Here is a 19,866-nt window from a genome sequence, read left to right on the forward strand (position 1 = left end):
TTAGCTCTTAAAAAAACATTTTTATTACAAAAGATGTAGTAATCGTAAGAGTGTTTCCCACACAAATGGAACACTGCCTACAATGTCTTTCCCCGCCAAGTTATACAGTAATGCCTTAGAGAGCAACACAAACTTTTCTTCAATAAGAACAACTCTTCTCTTTCCTAACAATAAAAATTCTTCCAGGATTATCTTTCCACCCTCCCTTTCTGATTAAATTTCTGAAAGAAATAAGTTATGAGCAGCCTTTTGAGATCAAAACCACGTTATTCTGAGCACCTACTGTAGCTCCAAGATCCATTTGGGTTCCATTAGCCAACTTCTCTCACATGTAAGTGGCTGCTCTGGGAACAAGAGCAGTTCAGCTGTTCAGAGACATGCAAGGTGATAGAAACCAGGACTGCAGAGACAGATATTTTCTCCACTGAGTCCAGGGATCTTACAGGGCAGAACCAATGATGTAGCAGATTCAACCTTTAGGTTTAAGCCTACTATTATTAAAATACCCCAGCCTTGGCACTTATCTAAATGGAGCAGAATAAATATACTCTCCCGTACATCAGCCAGCATATCCTTTCAAAAGCCTTTGTAACTGCCCCAGAATGAGAACTATGCTCTACAGAGGTCAGAAAGTGGAGTCCTCAGATCAGCAATACTTCTGGAGATTGTGAGAGTTATACAGAGGCTCCCCTAGGTGTGGCATGCATCAGAATATAAATACAATTATATCACATATCACAGCAGCCAGATTTAGCTGTTGGAAGCTGCTGTGGAAACTTCTGCACCTCATCAGAACTCCTAAATAGCTTTTGCCTAATGCCTCAGCTGATTTTAAAATCAGACTCAAACTTCAGAAAGGGTGATATGTACTACCCATTCTTGCAACTTTAATTTGTTGGAAAAACCAACCAAAATATAAAACAGGAAAAGAAATGCCTTAGCAGTTATTGGCTTTCTTCTTCTTCATGAAGTGCTCCAATTTAGGACAGACATGTTGAAGACAGCATTATTCCTTCTAGTAATGTCAAATATTTTAGGAAGGGTGCAAAAATAAACTTACAGATGAGCAGATCAGTTGTCATGATTCAGCTTGCTTTTCAATTCAGTCTTCCTATCTACATCAGCCAGATGCCCAGAGCAGTGGTTTCCATTGCTGAATGTGATGGAGTTACTCAAAACACAGCCCACAACAGTGAATGGAATATATTGGCAGAAAGGTGGGCATGGTGGGAAACTCCTGACCACAGTGATTGCATTTTTTTTCTTTACACAAAGAGGGTGCTTCTCGGTTCTTCTGCAGAAGCAGGATGCATAAAACACTTATGTGCTTATTCTAGTTTTCTTGGAAATATAAAATCCTATTCAATTTCTTGTAAACCCCAGATTTCAAAGGTCAACAGGGAGAATATTATTGTTGCATAGCTGATTAACCCATCCAGGTAGTTTCTAGATGTTTTTGAACACAGTACAAGAAATGAAATCTAACACATTGGATGAGCAAGTTCTACAAGTTCCCCATTTCCTCCTACTGGCTGGTAAAAGCCAAGAAATAAGATATAACACTTAAAAAAAAATCTTCTGGGCACAGGTTTACAGACAGTAAAAATGATCTTTTTAGAAGACAAAATAACATTGCTAGAATATAAACTATAAAATTTGTGCAAAAATTCCCAGCAGCTTTAATAAACACATTTCAAGTATCTAGTTTCCCTCTATAGGCAAGGGCTCCCTCTTGCCATGGGATGGAAACTGTGGGACTGTAAAAAAAATTCAGCACGAGGAAGCAGGATCCCTCCTTCTTTAAAGAAATGATCAGAGATCCAAGTGAATGGACTTCTTATAATAACTCTGTTTTGGAAAATGCTTTTGTATACATGAAGATTTTGCTGAAATGGCCTTTAGTCCACATGCCTTACTTATAAAACTCTCCAAACCCAATACAAAAGTGGCTCAGCTGTCCAGATGCACCAGGTAAATACAACTCATCTGGAATGACATAATTTAAGAATTTCCAACTGCTCTCTTTAATTTTCATTCCGACTATTCAATAAATAACCTCTAGAAGCTTAGTGTTCTGATCCTGATTCAGATGAAATAGACAAGGACAATCCTGAGTCAATTCCCAGACTGAGAAACAATGTTCTGCTTCTGTAGACTTTCTTTAAGAAAGGGAACTTCTACCCTCTCCCCAAAACAGCCACTCAGGCTAACTTCAGGCAATACTTGCTGGTGAGGCAAGGTAGAGCTGGGTCTTCAAATGATTCATGTTACAGTTTAAGGAACATCAGTTATTCTTTGCAATATTCGGGCAAAATGGCAGGAACAACAGTGTAACATTAATATTGTCGGAACAAATAAAGTATGCGGAATACTTTAGGAGATGTTTCTGTTATAACAGCTCCATATGCAAAGTAACTATGCCTTTTTCTACCAATCTTTTCAACAAAACCTCCAATAAAAGATATTTCTCATGAAGCTGGAATCTCCCAACCAGCTGCATTCTCTGCTCTAAGTATTTTAACCCTCAACATTATGGCAGCTCCTACCTAGAGGCTTAACTGCAGCAATGAACAATGGCCGGTTAAGTATTTAAAACATTTTAAAAATATTTTTTTAAAATGAAACCAATTAAAAATCAATGCAAGAGGTGGCGGCCTCTGGTTGGAATAGGAATTCTGGAGATTCTGCTCCATCAGGCTGTCTACCTGAGCCCAGATAATGGTAAAAGGTAGGAGAGGCACCAGCTGGAGGTAGGCATAAGATATGTATGTCAGTGTTGCTAAAGTGTTGGCTCATACCATGCTGGCATCAGATTTTGTTCCAAAGGAAGGGATTTCAGCCTTAGGAGTAGAGGGAGTCCCAGCATCTGCCTGAACAAATCCTCTTCTATCTATTAAACTAGACAATTCAAACGTGGGAAGAAAAAGGGGAGAAAAGGTTAGATTACTGATTAATTAACCAATTTTGTTGTATGTAAGTACAATGACAATAAAGATTATACTTAATTATGTAAATAAGAAATAATGCTAAAACAATTAAGCAACAACAATTCTCTCGTTTATCCCATCAATTCATTATTAGGGATTGGATGAGAATTCCAACTAGGCTTTCAATCACAAACAAGAAATTTGATATAATTTACTAAGGAATTACATAGAAGTACAAAGGGAAGTGGTCCACATACGGAGAGATCTAGTTGTTGATCTGAACTTTGAAAAGTAAAATCTTGGAATTTACTTTTGGTAGTTGGAAAAACTATCAAATAAATTCAACTTATCAAATGCCCATGGCATTTTTCAGAAAAAAAGCTATAAACTGTGAGCTGGGTAGCTATATAAATGAATAGCCAACATTTGAAAAATAATAATAAAATACCTTCAATCCCTCATTTAAGAGACAAAAAAATGAATATGGTTCAACTCTGCCCTACTTGATTTATACAATACAGAATTCTATTGAAATTACTTTAAAATTGCTAAATACTAAACACATTTTTCAAGGTCAGGATTCCATCATAATATTATAACTTATTCTCCATTACAATTCTAGAAATAAATGATGTATTAAGGTCAACCAGGAAAAAAAAAACAGACAGAAATGTTAAGACTTCATTCAAACTATCCTTCCAAAATACAGAATGGGTAATTTGTACTGTACATATTCTCCATATAATTTTTATTATTATCATCTCAAAATAAGTTTTGAAATAATCCTTTATTTTGCCTAATTCTGCTCCTTGCCACTAAACAAGGATTTATGATGGGATTACCTAGAATGTGTAATGCTGCCTCTGATCTACAAGAAATTGTATGCTAAGTGAAAATTCCTCACTGCAATTGTCACACATCATCATTTTTGCCTAAAAAGCTATAGCAGCAGAAGATGGAAATAGGATATTCCATCACCTCTATTTAAAGATTAGTTCCAAACAGCTGATCTTTCTGAATGTCTGTCTTCATTCCAGCAGCTCATTATATGTACAGGTAGTCCTTGCCTTACAATCATTTGTTTAGGGATTGAAGTTATGACATTGAAAAAAAGTGATTTATGACCATTTTTCACTGTCATGATAGTTGCAGCATCCCCCTGGTCACATGATCAAAATTCGGCCGCTTAGCAACTGGCATGTGTTTATGAAGGTTGCTGTGTCCTGGGGTCAGGTAAACACATCTTTTGTGACTTCTGACAAGCATGGTCAATGGGGAAGCTGGATTCACCTAACAACTGTGCTGCTCTCTTAACAACTGCAGTGATTCACTTAACTGTCTTGTTTAGCAACAGGAATTTTGGGCTCAATTGTGGTTGTAAGTAGAGGACTACCTGTGCTATTTTGTAAGTGTTGAAAATATTTTGTTTCAGAGGTAGATCATACTGGAATATTCTGGATCACTTTGCCATTCTGGGAATTATAAACTTTGGGAAATGGGTCAACCAACCACAGGAACAGCCAGATCAAAGTGGTCTGGAGAAAAACAGAATAGTCTATCTCCCAAACAGAACATTTTTCACACCTGGTTTTATTGTAAGATCTGATGCTTCTGTTGTGTCTCTTCATCACTTTTCTTTCTTACATTCTAAACTGTAACTTCACAGGCAGAATTGGCTTGTTTTTATTGTCTATATAAGCCATTTGCCAGAATGAGGTTTTCCGATGAAGACTGACATCATTAAATTGTATGGTAACAAATTTCAATGATTAGGACAACCATTAAACTGGCAAAAGTAGTTGCCTCAAGAGGAGGCATAAAACCATTGCAAACTTAGAACTTTTGTTTCTGGCAGAAAACCACTTTCACACAGCAATATATATGTTTTAAAACTTAATATTTAGCCCTTCATTAGCATTCTTCTTTTCTCCTTTTTCATTTCTTTCTGTTTTGGTTTTATGTCCATAATTTACATAAAGGTATACATTGCATTAATGCTTTAAACAAAGGGAACTATCATGGTATCAATCAAGACACCAAATTCCCCCACTTAACTCTCATTTTTACAATAAGTATATATTTCTCATTATGTGAATGATGGCTCATTCTCATGATCATAAAGTACTGACTGCTGTTCTCTTTTTTCCTACCTGCATGAATGGCTGCACAGGAAAGGAACAAGAGGCAGCCGCAGGATCATGTTTCCTTACCTGGGATAAAATGGCCCACAGAGCACTGCACAGCAGTTGGTTAGGACACTTTTATGGCTATAGGGGTTGGCAAATTCAGAACCTCTCTTATTTGACCATGCTCCCTTGAGCTACAATCCAAAAGAGATTAATTGGTTAGGAAACGTCCAGATTTTTTTTTTCTGTTTTGTCTTTACTTAGAAGAGCCACAGTTAACTATACGAGAGATAAAACTAGTCTCCATGATATATTTGCACATGCATGCGTAGGAATTAAGCAGTGGTGGGATTCAAATTTTTTTACTAGCAGTTCTGTGGGTGTGACCTGTGGGCTGGTGTGCATGGCTTGATGGCCGTGGCAGGAGAATAATACTGTAAATTCTCCTTTCCCACCCCACTCCAGGGGAAGGATACTGAAAAATCTCCATTTCCTCCCGAGTCAGCTGGGACTCGGGAGGCAGAGAATAGATGGGGGCAGGGCCAGTCAGAGGTGGTATTTACCGGTTCTCCGAACTACTCAAAATTTCCGCTACTAGTTCAGCAGAACTGGTCAGAACCTGCTGAATACCACCTCTAGAATTCAGGTTACAGAACTGATGCCATAAGTGTCTGCGATAAGGTCACACACACACCCAAAAAATATTTATATCCTGGTATCAGATACAGGTACATAAATGACTGGGTTGTGATATCACATGTCCCTTCCCGTCACCGATATCTTGAAACATTTATTAATTTAAGTAAAGGCTAGCTGTTCCAAATCATTGGCTATGCCATCTAGACATTATGAGAGGCTATGAGTTGGCTGATCTAAAAATTAGAACATTTAATAAAATCTTTTCACTAGAAATAAAGGCCTTTTTTCCTTATTTTGGAATGAAGAAATGTCTATCTTTTCACCAACAACAAATGTTATAGTCACTCTGCTTTAGAACAAAACAAAGCAAAATATTTTAAGCATAATCTTGTGCCTTTCAAGAAACCGATTTAAAGCTGTCGTGATGGCTGTTTGGAATGTTAAACTTCTATTCATTGAAAATAATATCTTTACTCACATCCTCATTGGTTGTCAAATTGGAGGCAATTAAGTAAGTGTGAAACCCTGAGAGGCCAAAAATAGACCAGACTGAAAAAAAACAAATCACCAATTCCAACAGAGTAAATTAGGAATTAAGGAATAATACTTGTGACTGAGGAGCATTCATTTTGCTGAAGTTCTGCCAAAGTTTTACTCCTAGTCACCACCCACCAAATGCATCAGAGCCATTTCAGCATAATTTTTTAGGGAAAGATGATATACAAATAAACCAAAGATGTAATTAATGATACAATAAATTCATCAGGGGAAAATGTATTCCGCACTTCAGGACGAAGAGTCCCCAGCTGTTTTAATACTTTGCTATTTAATCCTATTTAAAAGATTTTCAAAACGGATTTACAGACAAAGCTAAACCATGAGCAATAAAGCAAATGATAGCCACAGAGTGAAACAGTGCAACAACAGCACAGCTACACAGTCAAGTCAAAACACAGATTGAAAAAACCTTGGGGAAATCAAAAAGTCCCCATCTGGCTTTGAGATATTAAATTTGAGACAGGCCTGCCTCAGCTAATCATCACCAAAGGATGACCTCTAACAGAGGGCACTGGAGTTTTATTTTTACGGTTTTTGAGTCACCAAGTTGCATGGACCAATGATTTTAGGATAGATCGAAACACCTGCCAAAAGGGAAGAGGAACAAAAGGTCTGGGAGAAAGTCTTCTTCATTGCCTAGGTCAGCCAACTTCCATTTTACATTCTCTACATGTGTTAGGACTATCACTGCCACGAACTACTCAGATTCCCATTTATGATCAATTCTTGTTGAATACATTAAAAAAACACTATCAAGCGTTTTTAAGTGGGAGATGGAAAAAACAGATATTGAAAGGATATCTTGCTGGTGTTGTTTTCAAAACAGTGAGGAAATCGTTTCCCTGGGAGCCTGCAAAGCAAACAGACATTGAGATAAAGGAAGGAATTTTTTAAAAAAATTTTAAAAAATCTTGCCTTTATTATTGTTATAAATAACTCAAGGCGGTGAACCATATCTGATACTCCTTCCTTTTCCTATTTTCCTTTTCTAATCACAAAAACATACAGAAGATTAAACTGATGCTGATCCCCAGGATCTCAGATAGAAAAGAGGTTTTGAGCCATACAAGTAACTCCCTCTTGAAATGTGATTTTGTGAACTAAAGATGTTGTAATCCAACATGCTTAGGATTGGGAAAGGGTCAATATATAGGGTTGGTGTGTGTGTGTGTGTGTGTGTGTGTGTGTGTGTGTGTGTGTGTGTGCGCACATGCGCACACGTAGGTAAATATAAATATAAACACATCTTTGTTTGGCTACTTTATGGCCCACATTCAGTTTACAATTTATTTATTGTAGCTATTATTACTTTCCACATATTTCATAAATGCCCTCATTAAAAATACTACGACAGTTTTTCAGGAGATTCTTGGGTTTGTATCTGAGGGTTAAAGGTAAAGGTTCCCCTCCCACATATGTGTTAATTGTTCTCGACTCTAGGGGGCGGTGCTGATCTCTGATTCAAAGCCGAAGAGCCAGCGCTTTCTTAAGACGTCTCCAGGGTCATGTGGCCAGCATGATTAAATGCCAAAGGCGCACGAAACGCTGTTACCTTCCCACCAAAGGTGGTTCCTATTTTTCTATTTGCATTTTTACATGCTTTCGAACTGCTAGGTTGGCAGAAGCTGGGACAAGTAATGAAAGCTCATTCCATTATGTGGTACTAGGTATTCAAACTGCCAAATTGTTGAGCTTTCTGATCGACAAGCTCAGTGTCTTAGCCACTGAGACACCACGTCCCAATTTGAGGGTTAATCTGAGGGTTAGGAAGGGCCAATGTAGATTTGGAATCAGAGTTCACACACATCTATTCTAAACAATTCTTTCTTCAGTTGTGACTTAAGACACAGTGAACTTCCTCACACTTTCCTAGAGCGCTGTAAAATTCAACTTTGACAACAGGCCATACTTACGCAAAGCAAGGTGGGTGATGACACAAGCAAAGATGAAGGCTGTTAGGAAGGAGAGAGAGAGGATGAAGGCATAGAAGAATCGATAGTTCCGCTTCCCCACACAGTTGCCCACCCAGGGACAATGATGATCAAATCGTTCTGAGGGGAAAAGGAACAAAAACACAGTATTAAAGGGAATCTCTGAAAGCAACTTTCCTGGATCAGTCATACTCATAGATCAGAGATGTGCCAAGGATGGTTTGGCTCACTTTTATTTGGTCCAGTTTTATTTAGAAAATTACATTCAGAACGGCTACAATCACTTCTGCTCCAGAAAATTTATTTTAAACACTATACAACTGTCAATGCAACAGTGTGGTCCAAAAAAGGTATACTGTGATCTGGAAGGAAATGAAATTCCCAAAGTGATATTTTCCCAGAATGACACTCTTTGTACGCATCCCTCATGTATCTTACAAGTGATGCAGAAAACAATTTTAGAGGATGAGTGTAATCTATGGTTAATGCTGGATTCCAAAAGACCCCATTCAAGTCTATAGTCGGTCAGTCATGAAACTCACTGGGGGGCTTTGGGTCAGTTACTATCTCTTGCTGTCTTACTTAGTTCATAAAGTTATTAAAATAAAATTGGAGGGGGACTATTGTATATGTTTTTTTGAATTCTTAGAAAAAATGGAACGTAAACACTGCAAACAAACAACACATTAGGACGAGGCTCTCTTTTGCTAATGTGTATGTAAAGAGAGTTCTAAAATATTAAATGAGTCCATTTGGTGTGATTAAGACATCATGCTAGAAACTGGGAGACTGTAAGTTTTAGGCCCACCTTAGGCACAAAATCAGCTATATGACTTTGGGCCAAAAGTAGGCAATGGTAAACCTTGCCAAAAAAACCTGGACCCACCGGAAGTCTTTTACGGCTTTTAAATTTTCTTTTCTCTGAAAGCGATCAACGCTAGCTTTCTCTGCTGAAATATCAACAGCTTGTATTCAAGAATACTGAATTGAGATTTGACTACTAGCTTTAGGGAATTAGTTACCATTGTATTAGAATGAGAGAGATATAACTGAATGAAAAGGGAATGAAAAGTTCATGAAAAGTTCATTCATAGAAGTCCTTCAACCAGAGTTAACGTGTTTGTTCAGAAATCAGGATGCCAGATTTACTTGTAATGCACATAATACCAGCTTCCCCCCAGTACTGAACTGCCAGAAATAGACTGTAGAGGACACTGGGGACAGACAAGATAATAGGCGGGAGGATCAGTTCTAATATGCGTTTCTCCAGAAACCCAACTCGCAGATACGTTCATCAGATTTATTGAAGTAGCAACAAGTAGGAAACTAATTATTTGCAGCTTACAAAGCTATACATTGGCAAACCTTTGGGGCTTAGGGGTAAAAAAGAAGGACTAAGCATTTTAGTAAATGCAGTGAAACATTTTTTTTCACTAAGTAGTGAAATGACAGTGTCAAAATGAGTTGGCAACTAAAGGTAAATAAACTAGGAACAGAAAAGCATTGTGGTTCTTTGGGCCACAGTGAAATTTCTCCCAGAGAATCACTCTGGAAAAAGGCAGAACAATTTCTAACACATCCAAATCAATTCAATGCTGGGATATAGCAAAGAAAGCTCATTTATGATACAAGAAAAGAATATATATTTATACCTCTGTTATTATTCTACTTTTAAAATAGATTATCTTAGCTCCCTGATAGCTCCCCTTTCCCTTGATACTCCTGTCTGCATATTTGGAAAAATCATAATGCTGTGATAAAACCATTAGAACTTTCAATCTGTTTGACAACTGCCTAGCATTTTGATGGAAATATTACGGTAATTGATTTGTTACATTAATTCATTTATTTATTATTGCCTTACAATATAATTAATGTTAAAAAACCATAGAAAACAATTAAAATTAGAAAAATGAATAGAAAAATTAAAAAGCAAGATGATAGGTGGCCTGGAGCTGATCTTCTCTACTTGATCAGCCACCCTCAATGCTACAGGTCCCTATCAGGGGCCCAGGCCAAGTAACAGAGACAAATTTCTAGTGTCTTCCAGAAGGCTAGGAGTGTGGGGGTAGACCCCACCCCCAGTGGGAGAATATTCCAGAGGGTGGAGCCACAGCAGAAAGGGCTTATCCCCTGGACCTGCCAGCTGAAATTCTTGGTTAAAGAGATCTAAAATAGGTCCTTTCTTCTGGAATGAATGGGATGGGCTAGTCCATCAGGGTGAGACAGTTCCTCTGATATCATGGACCCATATGAAGGATGAAAGCACATGAAGGATCAAAGCAATTAACTTGCATTTGCATTGCAAATGTAGCTGAGGCATTTGGGAAAAAATCCTAATATGCAGAGCCAGTATGAACTCATAGATAATATTCAAAGTCCATTTCCTTCCACAATTTCACCTTTTAACAGGTAAATTATTAGGAACTTGATCTCAATCAGTCAACATTTGGGTATTAACAACTCTGTTAAAATGTGTATTCCTCAATATATAGCATTATTATAGCCAGGCAAATTAAGTTTCAAACATTAGCGATTAGCTATCTTACTTATTCAAGAAATGCCAATGCCATCCAAACTCTAATTTTACCCGCTCTATTTACAGCTTATCGTGTGCTCCCTTGGATTCTATCTCTTCCTTTTCACAATCTGCTTAAGGTACATTGGAGAAAGACATTATATATGTGAACACTTCACCATTTCTCATCGCAAAACCCTTTTGTTGGCTTTGTCAGATATGCCTGTCCTCTCTTGCTATGCAATCTAACACAGGTATAGTCACATAGCTCTTGACTCAATAACTGTGTTCGCTCCTTTGTTTGAAACCATGACTATACATGAAATCAGCTGATAAAGCAGATTTGTATTCAGATTGGATTCGTTAAAGAAAACTCATCGCTTCAAAAAGAGGGGAAATGTCAATTCAAGAATGCGATGACCTACTTCAAAGTAGACTGCCTCACCCATACCTTCCCCTTGCCCTAAAGAGTGATACATCCTGGCAAGGTTAGTTTTTTGGGGTGTGGACCATGCTTTGGTCATGTCTTGATATGCCTGTAACTATTCTTCCCAACTAACGTGCTACAGGAATATTTCATTATTACAAATGCCTCAAAAATGAAAGAAATGAAGAGCAAGAAGTGGAAATGGCTTGCTACTTCTTTGCTCTTTAGGTTTTCAGTAATTCTCATCATTCTTAATATCTGCCCGTCACTTATCCTTGCTTGCAGCCAGTTGTATTTAAAAAGTCAGTTATTAATGCCATACATTCATCCATTCACCTTTTCTTCCCAGCGGATGCTCTGTAATCAATATACATATTCATATTGTGACCATATAGAAAGGCCAGCTATATCTTACACCAGGTACTTTAACTGTTATAGCACTTCAATAGAGAGATATACGGTAGGCTTTCCAACCTGAAGTAGCTACTCTTTCAGAGGGATGTTATTGGGGTGACAATTTGTTTGACAAGAGACAAGTAGAAAGAATGACGATTCGGAAAGAAAAAAAAGAATCAACGAGGTCTGAAATCTTGCTGATTTTGAAGCAAAATCATATTCAATGTCCTTTTATTCTTCATGGCTCAGACTTTTTCTAAATATGTCTTGCAGCTCCAAGAAGGCAAGGTTCAAACTTTACACGCAAGGATCCAGGCATATTTTTGAACAGCAGGCATCACAAAAAAACTTGATCATCCTCTTTTTGAATCATTTTATGTGAGTTTTAGGAAGCGTCTATCTGAACTGGAAATCTTTCTATCTTAGGAAATACTCCTAAACACAAGCAGAATGAGAAATCTCTCCCTATTATACTCAGAATTATCCTCTGAGGAACAATCAAATTTAAACAAAGAACATACAGCACAAAATGTGAACTCAAATGTTTCTGCATTCAACAAAAGCAGAAAATAACTTTAATGGAAATGATAATCCTGATTGTTCACAGGATAAAAGTCTCACTCTGATCTTACCAACCACAGTTGTCACAGACACTGCAATGGGAAGTCCTGGGTGGACGGAACATTTTACACGTTGTAGCAATATTTCAATTTCACCATATACTTGTTTATTACAACTTCCATGGTTCGGGCAGGTGGCCGATAAGTGGAAGTGCCGAGGTTGTCTGTGAAATCAAAAATATTCACCTCTTAGACTCATCCAAAATTTGACTAATACCAGACTAAAGCAAGGACTGATTGCATATGATAACCTTCTACAAGTCTCCACCTAAACTAAGATACAAACAACCCATCCACATCATTCATTGCTGTCTTTCTGAAATGATAGCATGTTATCTGAACTGTAGCAGGCCACAAATGAAAATAGAATTCACTCCTGAAGCAATTCTTTCAGTGACTAATATATAAAAATATGTTAATCTTCATATCTAAGCACTGTTATGATTTTCGAGATGCACTGTAGTGGGATGTTTCAAACAATCCACATTCAGTATCATTCACTTAAAGTTGGTGTAAATTAATTTTAAAAAGGCCCAGGAAAAGGACAATCCAAACAGACCTTTCTTCATTGTTTCTGTCAATATCTCTGCAACTACTACTTTAAAACTATGAAAAAGTTGACTGATCATATGTCATTTTGTGAATATGATAGCTCTAGGTTCTACATACTATGGTGATATAAGCCTGCTGTAAGTTCAAGCAAAGAAAGAACCAGGATATACAAAAGTTTCAGAAGTAAATGTGTAACTATTAGATTATGGATTCCTATCAACTAGTTAAAGGCTAATTATTGGAATTAGTCAAAGACTAAAGGATAAAGTGGCCCTGACTGACTCTACATGTATACTTTCTATAGATAATTTCAAGAATGAAAATGCCAAAATGACAATTCTGTATAAATACCATAATAGGATCCCTTATATATTTTTCCATAAAGAAATGTAATAAGCCTTACCAATCCATTTCTCCAGATCTGCAGCTTCACTGGGGGTGGCTCTGGGCAAAATACCGGGATCTCTGAAGCTGGTTTGTAACAAACAGCTGATGACCAAAAAAGAAACAGGATGCCAGCAATGATAGGATAGCTATGGTCAAGTTATGAGCCAGGAATGGACAGCTGAAAGTAAAGAAAACATTATTGCATTATTGAATACTGAATTTCTATTCATCACACAAATTTTCCACTCATTGCTTGGCTTCTTTTCCTAGCCAAGCTGCCTCCTTCAACTAACAAATATTATATCATAACCTGCCTAGCTGTCTAAAGCTCTTAGGAAAAGATACAAGATACCTATCTCACGGACAGGAATTATAGCAGATAAAACTATATCTGACTGTATTAATAAGATATCTTTCTTTGAATTGGCTATGTAAAAACATTTTGTGCATAAATCTGAGAAACGCTACTACTGCTAGCCCATTCACCGAGTCAAGGAGTTCAGGCAATACAAGCTTACAATAGCCTAGTTTCAACTGAAATGTAGAGCCCAATTTAACAAGTATGGGTCTCACGCCTAGTGTTCTGTGGGGCAGTGCCTCTAAAACTTTCCCAAGTATGTCAAATGACAACTGCCAATTCTCCCTACCCAAGATCATTGACTCCACACCTGAAACCTTCTTGCAATGCAAGATGCCTTCACTATACAAAATTCTAAAACTGTAAAATGTAGTTTTAAAGCAGCAAATATCTGTCTCCAAATGTTTTCCCTAGAGGGAAAGAAAAATATTTGTTTGAAGTGAAACATTAGGTATTTTGGTGACATGCTCTAGGGAGGCCAAACAATACTAGATGTCAGCTTTAAATTTTAGACTATAAACATTTATTTATGCATTTATTTATTTTAAGATTTTCTTATGTGATTGTAATGTTCCTCATCTGTTGTATATTCTCAAAGTTACAGACAGAATTGTGGTTCTACCAATTACTTAATTTTAGGATATGACCAAATAAGAAATGTCAATGTTAAAATGTTATTTCTAGCTAAATGTTGTTCTGAAAGGCTAGTCTTGTAACTAACTAAAATAAACTGCAATTAAAAATATTGTCTGAAACTTTCTTAATTCTCCAGATTATAAAATTAATCACAGCTCCCCCAATTGTATGCTGCCATTCTTTCATTATGAACTTTGCAATGTATTTCTTCAAACCAAGAAAGATTTGTTTCAACCAGTTAGTCAAATCAGCTTGGATGCTGTTTTTTAAATTAATTATAAATTATTTAAACCCTTTGAAGTAAAAGAAAACTAGCATCAATGGTTGTATTTATATTTATTTTTTTTTTCATCTCTTTTTTTATTATTTTTATTGTCATCAATTAAATACTTGCACGATAAAAAATTCTAAGTTCTATTTCTGCAAGATTACCTGAACCTATGACTAAATCTGGCTTTAGAGACCTAAAATCAAGGTCTCTAAAATATCTCACAAGTTTGGAAAAATTAATGCTATTCTTTAGCTAATGTGCTGTAATTAATGATCCTCTTGATTAACCATGTCCACTTCCACTGTTTCACCATAAACAACTATATAATAGATAAGATGCCTTATTTTCTCAGAACAGAGTAATCACTTCCCTATTAAATTATCCTTCATTGGAAGAATATTCCTTCAGGTTTGTTATTTGAACAATTTGTATAGCTGTCCATTTCATAAGCAAACTTCTGGCAACTTGCAACACCATACAATTACACAAAAAACAAACTAAAAAGCCAGCACCTCAATCATCCAAGAGATGCCCCAGCAACATCCACAGACCCATGACTCTACTGAACGAAGAGCCAGTGTTTTATGGCTTACAGGAAGACTAAAAGGGTGGAGGCCTGTTGGATTACTGGGGAGGGAGCAGTTTTCTGTAAGATAGGGGCATGGTTCTTAGGTACCAATAGAGTCCAATATTTCATGGAAGAAACCTGGAACTGCCTCTTATCTGATCTAATGGGAAGGGCAGTTACAGTCCAGCAAATAACTTGGTCCCATGCCACTTAAGGCTTTAAAGATAATAATCAGCACCTTGAATTGCACTTGGAAAGAGACTGGAAGACAGTGCAATTTGCACAACAGAATAATGCAAGCAAATGTAGGGGCTCAGTTGTGGCTTCTGGGTGGTTTTCAAAGGTAGTGCCATATAGAGCACATTGAAGTAAAAACAGAAATTGCAAAGATGCGTATCTGGTAGCAAAATATCATGAGTAAAGGCCTTGGTCCAGGAAAGTGTACAACTGGCATACAAAAGAAGGGTGTGTAAATGTCCCTCTAGGCAGGACTTCCACCTGTTCTTTGAGCAGAAGCCATAAGTCCTTGTGTACCAGTAAACTCCAGGGAATGTAAGTCCATTGACAGTCAAAGATGATATAACAAGACCCTGGGGGACCAAAAACCCAAAGTCACTCTGTCTTGTCAGAATCCAGTTGAAGTAGTTGAGTTAGTTCCGCCCATTTAACCATCACAGCATCCAAGCCTTGATCAGCACTATGTCAACTGCCCAGTGGTGGAAATGTATAACTAGGTATTATCAGTGTACTGATGATGCAGCATCTCTTGCCAGCGAATGATCTCACCCATCGGTTTCATGTAAATATTAATGAGAAGAGAAGAGAGGCTTGAGCCCTGACCTACATTGCAATGGCATTGGGCTTTACCTCTCCCACCTCCCCGAAACACCAAATGAAACCAGTCCACAGACAATGGTTTATTAAATGTGTAAGCTAAGACCAAGCAATCCATACAGGTAGTACTTGACTTACAACAGTTCATTTAGTGACCTTTCAAAGTTTCAATGGCACTGAAAAAGTGACCTGTGACCATTTTTCACACTTATGATTGTAGCAGATCCCCATGGTCAGGTGATTTACATTTGGGTGCTTGACAACAGGTTGCAGTGTCCTGGGATCATGTGATCACCTTTTGCAAACTTCTGACAAGCAAAGACAATGGGAAGCCAGATTAACAAACCGTAATACTAACAACTTCAGTGATTCACTTAACAAACGTGACAAGAAAAGTTGTAAAATGAGGCAAACTCCCTTAACAAATGTCTCATTTAACAACATAAATTTTGCTCTCAATTGTGGGTCGTAGTTGAGGACTACCTGTAGAGCTTTCCATGTGCAATGTATGTGATTCCAGCTACACAGTAGCAGGTGCCAGTACTATACTGAAATTTCCTTCGTCTTGAATTATTGGTTATAATAATTGAAAAAGTGTATATGTGAAAAGCTAAAACAAAGAAACAAAACTAACTCCACTGCAATTCAATTCTAACGTAATAGATTTACCACCACGAACTATATTCTAATTTGAAGCAATTTTGTCGATCCAGTCCACAAAGTGTATACCACTAATCCTTCCATTCCCCACCATCCAGTCAGAGCTGAAGAAGCTTCTTCGATGAGAAGCGAAAACGTCTTCAAAGAAAAACCAGAAAGTCCTGTTGCCTCCTGAAAAAAGCACCTTTGGGACAACCATGACCTGGATGACTGAGAATCTCCATAGACATAGCATGCCTTCCATTGAGGACCTGTACATGTATGAGTCAAAAAGAGGGCCGTGAAAATATTTACAGACTCCTCGCATCCTGGACATAAATTGTTTCAATCCTACCCTCAAAATGATGCTATAGAGCACTGCACACCTAGATACAAGAACAGTTTTTTTCCCCAAACGCCACCACTCGCTAAACAAATACCTCACCACTGTCAAACTCCTCACTAAGGCTGCATTACTATTACTATTAGTCTTCTCATCGTTCCTATTACTCATCTCCTCCCACTTATGACTGCATGACTGTAACTTTGTTGCTTGTATCCTTATCATTTATATTGATATTGTTTCCTGGTTGCTTACTTGTACCCTATGACTATCATTAAGTGTTGTACCTTAGGATTCGTGACGAATGTATTGTCTTTTTATGTACACTGAGAGCATCTGCACCAAAGACAAATTCCTTGTGCGTCCAATCACACTTGGACAGTAAAGAATTCAATTCTATTCCTATTGCTTATCCCTATTCTATTTATTCTATTCTATTCCTATTCTATTCAACTAAGTTAGCACCTACTCATTTACTTAAAGTCCTGTTGACATCACAGGGTCCTGAGTCAAACATTCGCAGCCAAATCTGGCCACACTCTTGTATGAGCTTGCCTAGGAGGAAGTCCCAGAAAGAGAATTCAAGGCAGCTTACCCTGTTTTTGCCAGGAAACCTTTCCTTGCAGTTACACATTTCAGAATGTGGGGTGCTGCTGCTGTCCATCCCCCTTGGTCGGCCTAGTGGCTTCCAGATGGATGGGGGACCACAACAGCTAGCATCCCCGAAGGGGGGGGGCTTTTCGGGGCGTTGCAGCCCCACCTATTTGGAGACCACCTTATTGGGGAAGGGAGAAAAAGAAGGAGGAGGATATACGGAGGCACGCGAAGAGGGTTCACGCCCCACAACGCCCCGCCCGAGGGAAGCTTGCCCCCCGACTCACTCGAAGGCGAGAAGAGGCCGCTGGTGACCACAATGAGGCCGACCGTGAGGAGAAAGACGCTGCTATGCCGCGCCAGCATGAGGCGCCCGCCACAATAGAACCGGTTGCGCCCGGGAAAAACCTCCCACTTGCGACGGGGCGCGGAGCCAGAGTCGTGGGGGCGGTGCTGGCGGCCACGGAGTCGGGGGTCCAGAAGCGGCGGGGGCAGCCGGGGTGCCCGGGGATCTGCCGGTACTCGCAGTCTTTCATGGCGGTGATGGCGATGACGGCTGTGCTGGCCTCCCCGCGTCCTCCGGACCCCCGCGGCGGCGCTGCCAGAGCGCCGGGATGGCAGAGACCGGGCCTCTTTGCCTTTCTCTCTCGAGAGGGAGGGAGCTCGGGAGAACCAGCAGCCAGCAGTACACGCGCTCCCACCCACCTCCCGGCGCAGCGCCCCCTCAAGCCGGCCGGAGCCCGCACTGCAGGGCCGCGACCTCACCGGGCCGCTCCCGCCAATTTCTCTTAAGAGGGGGGGGGGGAGGATGCGCGCCACAGAGAACGCGCGGCGCGCGCGCCGGCCAGACGTGCTGATAGGCAGCCTCCTGCTGCTGCTGCTGCCTTCTTCTTCCCTGCCGCGTTAAGTTACTGCCTCGCCGACGCCGCCGAGATACAACTCGGAACTCGTTTGCCGGGAGGACCAAACGGAGGACCCTCGGGCTTCCGGGTTTTCTAGCTCTGGTGTAGGAAAAGGGAAGGGAATGGGCGACAATATGCAGAAATATGATGCCTTTATGAGATGGGAGATTTTCCACGTCCCCCCCCCCTTTCAGTATTTTGAAGTTGTTTCCAGAATATAGAAAGTGGAGGCACCAAATACATATCATTATTTCACGGCTTGTTCATAGACCATAGGTCTCCAGCCTTGGCCACTTTGCGACTGGTAGACTTCAACTCCCAGATTCCTCAGCCAGCGCATGCTGGCTGAGGATTCTGGGATTGAAGTCCACCGGTTTCAAAGTTCCCAGGTTGGGAGCCCTATCATAGACCACGGTATGCTGTACAGGTAGCTTTCATTTTACAACCATTTCTTTAGTGACTATTCAACTGTTGCAATGAAAAAAGTGACTTTTGACCATTTTTCACACTTGCAACTGTTGCAGCATTCCCCCAAAGTCACATGATCAAACTTCAGGTGCTTGGCAACTGGATTATGACAGGTGCATTGCCCTGAGGTCATGTGATCATCTTTTGCAGCCTTGACAAGTAGGAGGGCAGGAATTGAATTTAAGTGTACTTTCCAATTCTATAGCATTTTTGTCTTTGACAAAAGCTGGAACGAGATATGCTGTTCTTGTGTATTTTATATGATGTTGCTGATATATAAAAGCAGCAACTGCAGTGATTATCCATACAAAGTCAACTGTAGGGTTTTCTTCTTTCATGTACTGAAATACTTAATTTACCCCATCTTTCTGTTGAAGAATATTCAAGGCTGTTTTGGTTAAACATTAAAGCAGCAGAAGTAATAAAGAAATGATAATCACTAAACATAATAAACAGTGTTTCACAATTTGATTCTCCCATTTGTTGTTGTGTTAGTTGAGAAGTCATGTCTGACCCACCGTGACCCCATGGGCAACATTCCTCCAGGCCTTCCTGTCCTCTACCATCATCTGGAATCTATTTAAGCTCACACCGACTGCTCCGATGACTCCATCCAGCCACCTCAGTCTCTGTCGTCCCCCTCTTCTTTTGCCTTTCATCGTTCCCAGCATTAGGCTCTTCTCCTGGGAGTCCTTCCTTCTCATTAGGTGACCAAAGCATTGAGTCTCATCTTCAGGATCTGGCTTTCTAAAGAACAGTCAGAGTTGATCTCCTTTAGGACTAACCAGTTTGATCGCCTTGCAGTCCAATTCTCCATAGAGGTCATAAAACATTTAGCCTAGTGGATCAAATACTTGCTGGAAAGAAGAAATTGTCACTTCACAAAAACAAATCACTGAAAGGAATGAAGTCAGCCACTTTGGATATGGAGTTCCTTAGCAAAGGTATGCTATTCCCTATATTCCTATTAACCATACTTCGGATATTGGCAGGATGGAAAAGTGAACTTCTGTACTTAATCTTAGTGAGCAGGCTGCCTCAGACAGGAGACAGTCTCAAGTTCTTTGCAAATATAAAATTAGTGTGCAACTACCTAGAGGTGGTTCTGAAGGTGTCCTCAGGCGCCTGCAAAAGTTTCATGTGCTTCCTGACAAGATCTGCATTAGCATTAG

At 39.2% G+C, this 19,866-nt stretch overlaps 1 protein-coding gene across 1 annotated transcript; it reads right to left on the bottom strand.

Annotated features, from left to right (window-relative positions):
* ZDHHC18 (zinc finger DHHC-type palmitoyltransferase 18) lies at positions 1 to 18,220 on the bottom strand. The gene is given in 11 exon segments (XM_032227286.1): positions 1 to 2,898; positions 5,138 to 5,247; positions 6,171 to 6,273; positions 7,052 to 7,100; positions 8,164 to 8,301; positions 11,121 to 11,123; positions 12,159 to 12,216; positions 12,218 to 12,306; positions 13,098 to 13,191; positions 13,193 to 13,275; positions 17,627 to 18,220. Coding segments are annotated over 11 exon segments (897 nt in total). The 5' UTR covers positions 17,691 to 18,220; the 3' UTR covers positions 1 to 2,792.
* Between the last annotated feature and the right edge of the window lie 1,646 nt (positions 18,221 to 19,866).

This window comes from Thamnophis elegans, chromosome 12, assembly GCF_009769535.1.
Source record: "Thamnophis elegans isolate rThaEle1 chromosome 12, rThaEle1.pri, whole genome shotgun sequence".
NCBI classification, from domain to species: domain Eukaryota; kingdom Metazoa; phylum Chordata; class Lepidosauria; order Squamata; family Colubridae; genus Thamnophis; species Thamnophis elegans.